General features: G+C 53.4%; 3 protein-coding genes across 3 annotated transcripts; 2 read left to right on the forward strand and 1 right to left on the reverse strand.

Moving 5' to 3' along the window:
* Window positions 1-321: 321 nt before the first annotated feature.
* On the forward strand, window positions 322-790 carry CKM354_000846900 (uncharacterized protein; the record flags this gene model as incomplete). The annotated part of the gene is made up of 2 exons (XM_044803848.1): window positions 322-430; window positions 495-790. The coding sequence occupies 2 exons, from the start codon at window positions 322-324 to the stop codon at window positions 788-790; spliced, it is 405 nt and encodes a 134-aa protein (XP_044659783.1).
* Window positions 791-1,118: 328 nt separating this feature from the next.
* On the reverse strand, window positions 1,119-5,236 carry CKM354_000847000 (aminophospholipid-translocating P4-type ATPase DRS2; the record flags this gene model as incomplete). The annotated part of the gene is made up of 2 exons (XM_044803849.1): window positions 1,119-1,290; window positions 1,350-5,236. 2 exons carry the CDS (start codon window positions 5,234-5,236, stop codon window positions 1,119-1,121), a joined length of 4,059 nt encoding a protein of 1,352 aa, XP_044659784.1.
* A 522-nt stretch (window positions 5,237-5,758) lies between these two features.
* Window positions 5,759-6,046, forward strand: CKM354_000847100 (uncharacterized protein; the record flags this gene model as incomplete). Its single annotated transcript, XM_044803850.1, has 1 exon — window positions 5,759-6,046. The coding sequence occupies one exon, from the start codon at window positions 5,759-5,761 to the stop codon at window positions 6,044-6,046; it is 288 nt and encodes a 95-aa protein (XP_044659785.1).
* Between the last annotated feature and the right edge of the window lie 4,423 nt (window positions 6,047-10,469).

Consider the following 10,469-nt stretch of genomic DNA (forward strand, 5'->3'; position numbering starts at 1 on the left):
AGGATATTCCTTTCCGCCTACGCGCTGCGACGCCCGTTGGCCATGACAAACCATGGTGCATGCCCGCGACGCCTCGCTGAGGGGTACACGAAGGCAAAGTCAGGTCCCAGCAAGCGCCGTGTAGAGCGATCGCACGAATAGCATACAAGAGTAGGTCCAGCTCGTCTAGATTGATTCTCTCCTTCTCAAGAGCAACAGCCTCGTCAACAAACGTGAGAAATCTCAGAGCATATCCCTTTCCGTTTATACCAAAAGAACACTCACTATTACCAACTATTCACCCAATTATTGAACCTGAAAACCCTCGTCTCATCTGCAATCATGGCCAAAGGATCCTGCATGTGCGGTGCTATCAACTACGAATACACGGGTGAACCAGCAGTCACCGCATTGTGCCATTGTGTAGATTGCCAGAAGTGGACAGGCGCAGGTATGCACCTCAAGCGTGTGAAACGAGCCTCAAGAGATCTTGACCCACTAACACGAACATCAAGCCTACACCTCGAACGTCGTCGTCCCTCGCGGTAACTTCAATGTGACCAAAGGCTCTCCAAAGGACTACGATGCCGTTGGAGCATCAGGAAAGATCAACAAACATTGGTTTTGTTCCACTTGCGGCTCTTCGCTGTACACGGAGCTGGAGATCATGCCAGACGTCACCTGTATCAAGTCTGGCGGCCTCGATGGCGGAGCTGCAGACCATAAGATTGCCGTGGAGTTCTACAACAAAGATCGTTTGAGCTATACCAAGCCAGTTGAGGGCGCGGACCAGAAGCCCGAGTTCTCCTAATTTCGAGGGCGACGGATGAAGAAAGAGAAATTGAGATAGTAATGGTGTCATTCATGATCTTTCCTCCCATGACATTCCCCTTCCCACAGCTGCAATATACACATACATGAAACATGTACCTCAAAGTGAAGATGCAGGTAGTAATAACTGCAGCCCTTTCCATCCTCTGAAATTTTGGACTTCTGCGGAACTGAAGCGTGCTCACTCGAGCCGTGGCCTAGTGACAACATTCCCATGGAATACAATACAACGCGACAAACGCCTTCGCCATGCGTCCAACAGCGTCTCATGCTTGAGCACTGCATGCATCGAAAAGAGAAGACACAGATTACTTTCTCCCGCTGGTCATCTCACCATATCGTCCACGTTCTCTCGTGGTATCATACGCTTGCAGCACTCTCGCCTGCGATTCATCGGTTTGCGAGAAAGCATACCCACGTTGTTTGCGCATGCGTTGAACCTGGCGAACTTTTCGAATAGCTTTTTGAAATTGTTCCATTCTGTTGAAAAGCGATTGGTCAGCAATGTTCTTGAATGGATGTTAGCATGAGGCACGTACCTGGGCCGATAATCTTGTATATTGTATTTCTGAATCTCCTGCACATGATGATATGCCTGAGGATAGTACATCCTCTTAGCATACTTCCAAGCAAAGTCTCGAAGCAAGCAGAGGGCGGGCAGGATGACCAAGGACATCAACCAGAAGTCAGGATCTGTCAAAAGTACAGGCAGCACATTCTTGTATTCTGTCGAGAAGCCAAGCATAGGAGCCACAGTGGCGTAGACTGGCAGGAAGATGAACCAAATGGCCAGAGACCCGGGGATCGCGATGACGGTATACTTGGTCCAGATGTTCGTGATCAGTGCGGCTTTGCCCAGGACTGTGACCAAGCCAGCTGTGTAAAGTGAAGTTCCCCATACCCAGTGACCCGCGATCTTGCCGTCCGAGAGCACTCCGTCACGCCAATAAATTGCTTGACTGACGAAGTAGAGAATCAGCGAGTGGTAGAAGCCATTCCCGACCCAGGACCAGAAGTTGTGTGTTCGGAAGAAGACTCCTTTCTGCGTGAGCTGGTAAAGCTGAGGATACCGGTCGAGCAGTCGAGCATTGACGAACTGATCGAAAATTCCGAGAACGAAGGGCGGTAGAGCGGTGAAGATGACGTTGAAGAAGGACAGCGTCCAGGACTCGTAGATGACTTGACCTGAGAAGGCGTTCTGGAACGAGTACCAGAATTGCGTGATGAACAGTGCTGTGTTCTTGTAGTAGAAGTACAAGATGACTTTGCTGATGCGTTGGTACGACCACGCGCCATGTACGAGAAGCAACTTTCGAAGGAAACGGAATTGGGCGATGGAGACATCTGCTGACCGCGCAGCCTGCAAACCTTCCATGCCGGAGATACCGATACCAATGTGCGCAGCTTGAATCATTGACACATCGTTCGCACCATCGCCAATGGCGAGGAGGATTGCCTTAAGGTGACGCTTGACGAGCTTCACGACCAATGCCTTTTGCAGTGGTGATACACGGCAGCAAATGACGGCTTTGCACATGACGGCAAGATCGAGGAACATCTTCTCGAGGTCTTTCTCGAGCGCGTACGTTAACGACTTGCCGTCGATGACCAAGGCAAGCGTTTCCAGCTCAACGCCTCCGGCACGTTGCGAATTGATGGCATCCAGCTTCTTCTGTATGTTGTTCCTCGTATCAGCCGCGTTCTCCTCGTTGATGATCAATAGGGTCATATCTTCGCTGATGAGCTTGCAAGACATGCCGATGTTGATGGCGGTCTCTTGTCTGTCGCCAGTTAAAACCCACACTTTGATGCCGGCAGTTTGCAGTGTGTGGATAGTGTCTGGAACGCCATCTTGCAGCTTGTCCTCGATGGCGGTCGCGCCAAGTAAGGTGAAATCGTGCTCAATGATCTCTGCAGCCTTGTCAAGCTCTTCGGCTCGATTACCGCTGACAGTAGTCTGGGCGGTGTTGAATACATCCCACCACTCCCGAAACTCCGATTCTGGGATCTCACGCATCGCCAGACACAGCGTTCGCAAACCCTCGGCGGCATACTCTTCCAGGTGGAGGAGCGTTCGCTCAACCATTTCATCTCGCTGGCCAAGGCGCTCCAGGATCACGGTATCGGCTCCTTTGGTGTAACATCGAATCTTGCCATCTGGGCATCGATAGATACAGCTCATTCGTTTTCTCGTCGAGTTGAACTCACAAACAGCGAGTAATTCGTAGTCGTATTGCTCGCCGCCAACTTCGATTGTGACGACTTTCGGTTTTCGGGCCACAAACTTGTAGCCAAGCTCAACCGCGCCCTCGACAAGAGCGCCTTCGTCAGGTGAAGCGGCCTGATACTTGATCTGGCCGGGCTTGTCTCCCTTCACTTCTGGAATCACAGTATGGCAGGTAGCAAGTAAGCTGAGAAATTGGTGAATATTCTCTGTGAGCTCACCACCTCTTCGATGTTGTTCCAGGGCCTTGAAGTCATAAATGCCATTGCCACCCTCTTCGCCTTCGACCACTCTTCGGTCTTCAGGAACATCTCCAGCGTATTGAAAACCTCCAATACTAGCCTGTCGAAACTCCATCATATTGCAAGTCAAAGTGCCAGTCTTGTCCGAGAAGATATACTCAACCTGCCCAAGCTCTTCTACCAAAGAACTCGTCCTGCAGTTTGCTGGGGTGTCATTCACGGGGTAGTAGATGTCAAGATCACTGCTGATCAAGAAAGCCTGGTAGTATTTGATGATTTCGACAGTCACAAAAAGCGAGATAGGCACCAAGTTGGAGTATAAAATCCAGTATGTGAAAATGTCGCTGAAAAATTGCTGCGCAGGGTTCGTGTCGCCATATGATAGGAACCACAGGTTCTTGCCAATTGTCTGTCGGATCACGATATCACCGACTGAGGAGATGACGGACAGTATGATCAGCACACCACCAAGCATGAGAATTTGCGAATTGACGCGATGCTCGACATTCGTTCGCTTGATGGGTGTTGCTGTGGCGTTCCGCATCAACTTCGTTTCGTGCCCAGTGAAGACGACGACACCTTGAATCCATGGAGTATTCCTGAGAGTGGCGCCACGGAGCAACAGCTGATCAGGCTGAAGAGGCAACTCTTTCTCGCCTCCTCCAGATTGTACCGTCAAAGTTGCTTCATATGTGTATAGACTGCTGTTCGGCTGCTCACTGCGTACACGGCCGCCCAATCTGGCAAGCTCTGAGGCGGAGACCAGACCAGCAGTCTCCGGAATTCCTTGTTTGATCTTGAGATTGGTTTCGCCATCCAAATTCGCAGTTTCAATGTAGCAAAGAGCCTCAGGCTCCGAGGACGCAAGAAGTACGATATCTGCAGGAAACGGTTCTTCCGATTCCACTCGAATGATGTCGCCAACTTTGACGTCTATCCATCGGACGTCTTGGAAACTCGTGCCCCGCAATACACGTGCAGGGCTTTTGTTCAGTTCTCTATCCTGTGATCGTCGTCTGTTATCTTCGACCGCTTCTTTGATAGCGGAGACCAATAAGACTATGCCGAGCGGAACGATTGTGGTGTAGCGATTCGTGGGACTGATGTTGGGGATCTGCTGTAAAATGGCCGTGAACAAGAAGAACAAATTCGCATACTTGCTGAATTGCTCAAACAAGAACTTGGGAAGGAAGGTCACGGCGTTGTATTTCGTCGTCGAAACGTGGTTATCAGCCCATTTGTTTGCCGCATTTGCAGGAGGGTTGTTGAGATGTATGATTCGCGGTCCAAGCGTCGAGGGATCGACCTTCTTCGTGAATCCGGGCAGGCCAAATTTGAACTTGGATCCTGGTGTCGTCCGCTCTCCAGGTGGCCCAGCAGTGCTCGTGGTATCTCCTCGCGCTCTTTGTTCCGTCAATGGCAGGTCCATCTCACTGTACTCGGGCCCCATCCCCAAAGTGTTCTTAACCCTCCCCATTATGCCTCCCCCCAAGCTCATGATGCTGTTGCGATTCCGATGTTTCCCCTGTCCATGTTGTATGGGGATCGCATCTTCGTCTATACCACCCCCGGCTGCGTAGTATCCTCCTGGTACCGAAGCTGTGTCGGAGAAGCGGTCGTCTGCATCAGAATATCTCTGATAGTTGTTCAGTCCTGAGGTCTGCGATAGGTTGCGTCCCTGATGGCCCAACGTGGGCGGCGAGCCCAGGCCTGAGGGGTTGTACCCCGGTCCACCAGGCAGCGTGGAGGCAGATTGCATCCCTCGAGTGCCCACGAAGTCATCGTGCGACGTGCTGATGCGGCCGTGAGTGTCGTAGTCGTGGAGAATGCGCTCGTCGGTCACGGGAGGGCGCTGTCCGCTGCTATAGTATGGCCCATCGTTGGGGTCGCCCAGGCCCAGCAGGTCGTCGTCGTCCTGACTTTGGCCCCGGTTGCCATGGTGGGCGGGCCTGCCAGCCATTGTCGGGCGCAGGCTCTACTGGCCGGCCAGGAAGGTGTGCCCGTTATTGATCGACCATCAGCGACCGCGTGCCTGGCGCGCACTTGTCCTTGGAGCAGAGACCGGCAGGCAGAAGGACGAGAAGTGGTGCGGTATGCGCTCGAGCTGAGCGCAGTGGTGGCCTGAGGGCTAGGGTGTGAGGATGCTTTCAGGGTCGGCCGGTCGGCGGAGGAGCGAGCGTGGTGCCAATCGTGGTTCGTACAGAGTGGTATTCAACGATTGTGTGGCAATCCTGCCTCGTGCGGCTCGTCTATTCCTGGCACTGTGTTGACGGCGGGTGCGCAGTCGCTCTCGCAGGCGTGATCCGTGAATTGCACGTCGTGTTCATCAACGTAAGCTCTCCGCAGTAGCGTGATGGCGCAGTCCTGGATGGACCGCCAAGACTACACGGACAAGCCACTCGAAGGTCTCCGTTCCTCTGCACGTGTCGACTCCGAAACGTCCAACACCGACCGGCTGATACAACGAAGCCGATATACCATCATGCTACCTCTCACGAACCGAGTAATGCTCCGGCGATTCCACAATATCCACCAGAGGAGAACGTTCTTGGGACTGCAGCGCACTCCACCGCCACCACCGAAGACCATGGCGCTACTTGTACTGCAAGGCCTTGGAATCGTCCTGCTCGCGGATTATGCCATTGCCTCAGTCACTGGAGAAGCGACTACCGTCCGATCCGTGGCCCAGAGTGCGGGCTACTGGCAAGATGCGCCGCCTTTCAAGCAGACGCATGGGCAGAAGAAAGTAGTGGAGCAGGAGGACGTCTAATACGACGCATCGTGGTGTTTCGCTTCATTGGTCAAGAGCTGAACATGACATCTATGCGATTATTGATATATGCATCACAGCATCTGCTGGGGGAGCAGCAGGGCAGCAGGGCAGCCCTCCAGCGCCGTGCAATCTTCGAGTCCTCCGCGACCACTACGAGCACTGTTGGGGCAGGTTTTCAGCTTCATATGGGTGTCTTGACATGGATGTGCTATCTTACGGATGCAGACGCAAACGAAGAGGTTGGGGAGCCATGGCGACCTTCTCGAGCAGCGACTTGGAGCACATGTTACTCTGCGAGTGCAGGAATCTCGCACGCAACCTGTCACAGGATTAAGAGCGGCGTTCTCTCTAGCTTGGGCATGAAGCACGATGCCCGTGCGAACGATCGGTCACGACGTGGTCAATGGGACTTACAACTACCTCGCTTGGAACCACATCTTTCCAGGGAATTGGGAAGCCAGCACCAAGGCCACAGTGTCATTCCAAGTAATCGCCAAAGAACTTCCTTTTATCCGAGCGCTCAGAGGGCTTTCACCTCGGGCGAGGCTGTGCCATAGAGACTGCTCTGAAACGCAACTACTATCCGCTGCTGACTTTGGGTCATGTCCCTGTGCTGGCGACGTGGCCGTTGATGCGAAGCCGACACGACGAGAAGTGCCGTTCTGGCCACTGCATCAGGACCAGGAAGCATTCCTATCATCGCCGACAAGACTCCAATCCGAAAATCGCACATTGCTCTTTGCGGTTGATAAGCCGTTCGAAAGAGGAGCGGCACGCACGAAATCGAGATGTGTTGGTCGCTGTGTGGAGATAGACCCCAGTCTCCTGCCTCTTCCGTGATTTCTCGTTGACTCTGCGCTACTTGTACAGCTTGGTCTAGACATTGCTCCGATCGACATGAGCGGCAATGCCTGCTAGCCCCTGCTGCCATCTGCTGCAATCTGCACAACGAGAATACAGTGCGCCGAGGCCACAGCGGCAGGTCGTGCATACAGCGGCAGCCCACGATTTTGCACGTAGCCGTGAGAAGGCTCTTGCTCATCACAAGGCGAAACCCGGGTGCTGGCACTATAGTTCTGCGCAATTTCCATCTGGTCGGTATTCAAACTAGTTCGCAAACTGCTGAGAAATCCCGAGGCCTTTGCAGATCTTTCCTATCTGGCAGGTGGGATCGGAAGAAGCTTGATCGAGTACGCAACTCTTCATTGGTGGCCTTCAACATTACATACGCCGTGCGTACTGCAGAGAAGATGATCTATGCTGTGCATGTCCAGGGGAAAAATCGGATGTGAGCAGCAGAGCATATGCAGCCTCCGTGTCTGCACATGTACCACAAGATGTAGCATGCGCGCGATGTATGAACAAAAATTGCCGAGCTAGATTCGAAGTATCGCTCACAGCTTCACAGACCGCCCTTGACTGATGATTTGATGACAGGACGTGCGTGCCCGTCCTTCGACGGGTCGCGTTGCATTGCTAGGAGAAGGCCCGTCTTCTTCACACCATTATAGGCTGATTTATCGCCCCGGCCGTAAAGATACCGCGTGTCTTGGGGAAATCTCATCTCAAAGACGGCAGGGACGGCAGTAGATCTACGAATGCTTCAAACCTCGCAAACTTCGCACACCTCTGATCGACCATTTTCATGGGCAAGTACAGGCGACGTGCCGTTTTCGCGGCACACACGGGTCGTCGAAGACGCGCCGGGGGCGTCGCGCGGAACAATCCTTCGAGCTCGTCATGACTCGAGTCCAGCAAACATCGCCCGAAGGTCTGGGTCCTAGTTCTTGGTGGAAATAACGAGGCACAGAGGTATGGGAGAGACGGACGGCACAATACGCTTGAGGCTTCAAGCCTTCGCAGACTAGCAAGTGACGTTCTCACATTGTGCCGTGCTCTACTACGTCGCAAATGGCAAGCACAGAAGTGGTAGAACGGCTAGCTTCCAAATCATAAGAACGCCTCACGATTTTGCGATCTGATCATCAGTGGCGTTTGTGGTATGCCAGGGTTGCTGCAGCCTGCAGGCAGGAGGCAGACTCTCTGTTCTGTCCGAATGGCGATACGATGTTCTTGTTACGACGCTTGGCAGTCAGTTAATTTATTTGGCTTCTGTCGCAGAAGAGTCCACCCATGCGCTCACGTGGAACAGGGAATTGATTCGCGTGTGCGCGCACGAGGTAGCGTTGTTTTATGAAACGGCCCAAACGCTGTGATGAATGGTGACGAACTTTCTGCAGCAGAGGGGTACGAGCGTTACATTCGCAGGACGTCAGAGCAACGCAGTGCAGTGGTGATGAAGATGCACTGCGCTTCACATGCTTGACCAGGATGACCCATGAGCGTAGTCGTGCCGAAGGCACGCTTCTGTTGCTCGATTTGACATCACACCGAGGGGTATGTGTCAACGTCCGAAGGGTGAAGAACTGAAGATGGCAAAGCTGTGGACGCGAAGGATTTCGGGGAATGGCAGCTCGTGCGTCCTGGCTTGCATAAACACTTCGGCTCCTTGAAGTTTGATCGATGCCGTCCCGTGCGCATCTGTGGACTACGAAGGTTTGACATAGCGTGCTCGTGAAGCCACTAGAAGTGAAGCGTACCAGATTCGAAGCTCGTCAAAAAACGTGAGCATGTCGCCAGAGCGGCAGCGGGAGGCACAGCATGATTGCCCAACCGTTGAGGAACCGCTCGATCAAATGTCGATCAGCATCAACTCCACTTTGCGCAGATACGGCGCTATGTGTGACAAGTCTCTGGGCATTCCGCTAGAATTTGATCAGAAGAACGAAAGAAAGAAGTCCAGCTTCCATGTGAGAACACGAACACGCCGCGAGATCCCACGTGCTGCTCGGCAGGGCGACTTGCCTGTTTAGCTTCTGCGTATGCAGAGATGGAGCACCTTGGGCCCCAAGCTTATGCATGAGGACTCCGAGCTGCACATTCGGAACCATACATGCTGTGGCCTACAATACGCAGGTACGAGGCAGCAAGTCCGGCCTTTTGGTGATGAGAAAGATCATCATCTTCTGCGTTGCGATGGCTGATGACCGTCTCAAGCGTACATAGGGTACATCGCGCATCTCCCGGCGTTCCCGGTGGCCGTCTGAGCCACTTCGTCACTCCAAGCTTATACTGATGGACAGTGATTTGATGCTTCGTAGGCTTCAGCACTGCAACGAAGTGACAGGCGGCCGGAGTTGCAGCCGTAGGAGCAATGATCAGCACTTCGTGGTTACCGCTCGCCCAGTGCTGACATTGTTGGGACTTTTGCTCATCAACATCGCCATCGCAAGAAATGTGGCATCGAGGGAAGAGTCGACAGGTGGCTGCTGGTGGAACACTGGAATGTCGTGGTCAATTGCTCGGAGTGGATTCCGGTCGTCATCCCATGCACAGGATCTGGACCTTACGGCGATGAGGATGCAGCGAGACTAGAGTGTGTGGAAGCAGAATCTCAGATTCCTTCCTGCCATTGCGTTCGCAGTCAGTGGCCTAGAACTTTACATAGAGTGCCGCCGATGTTCGGACGTGATGAGTTTGCAGAGCAGAAGATATATGAAGAATTTTCTTGGAGCAGGCGGCCATTTTATTGGTAAGATAGGTGTTTTGGCCTGGAACAAGAGTGTTTTGAGTAGCGATTTTGATCATACCATCGTGTCGGTCAAACACGATGCTGGACTCTAGGCTCTCGGTTTTGGCGGAAGAAGAGTTTGCGCTGTGCATCATTGTTTGCAGGACGGCAGAGGATAGGGGGATCTACCGGACCGACAGTATTTCAGCAATACGTCTGGGATGATGATGGAGCTCATCTCATCATCCACCGGAGCGCTGATCGCACGGTAAAGTGCGGATGAGTAGCGCCACTCGACGTGAGTGCTCTCAGTCGTCGCAGCAGTATTGGTGCTTGGCAGGGCAATCTTTGATAGTGGCGTGCGGGTATCCCTGAGTGCGCCATCTCTGCCGTCGCCGTCGATGGTGAAGGATGCACGGGATGGAGTGAGACTCGGGCGAGGTGCTCTGCCACTCCACAACAATCGTTACAGGAACGTGGCAGCTGGGCTGAGGACTAGCAACGAATGCAGGCTAGACAGTGATCAAACCCACGACGGCCAAGCGTGTCGCGGTTCTGCAATGTTGGGGTCAAGCTTGGAGCGATGTGTTTTCGTGATGCGTCCGCTCGAGCACGGTCGCACTTGCTGTGCTTGCCCAGCGCAGATGGCCGCTCTGTCCACGCGTGGTTTCACGCCTGCCCGCCGCCGCGCATCGCACCTTCCGCTCGTCGTCACCATGTCGTCCACAATATAACCACAAGCCGGCGCGTGCAGTGCAGTGACAGCCATCAACATGGAGCTGCAACGCTGCACGAGCGTCGGCAGATAGCCGCGTGCCGAGAGGTGCCAATGGCATGGACACATGCCTG

The sequence above is a fragment of the Cercospora kikuchii genome (genome assembly GCF_019650295.1).
Source record: "Cercospora kikuchii DNA, contig_00005, whole genome shotgun sequence".
Classification (NCBI taxonomy): Eukaryota; Fungi; Ascomycota; class Dothideomycetes; order Mycosphaerellales; family Mycosphaerellaceae; genus Cercospora; species Cercospora kikuchii.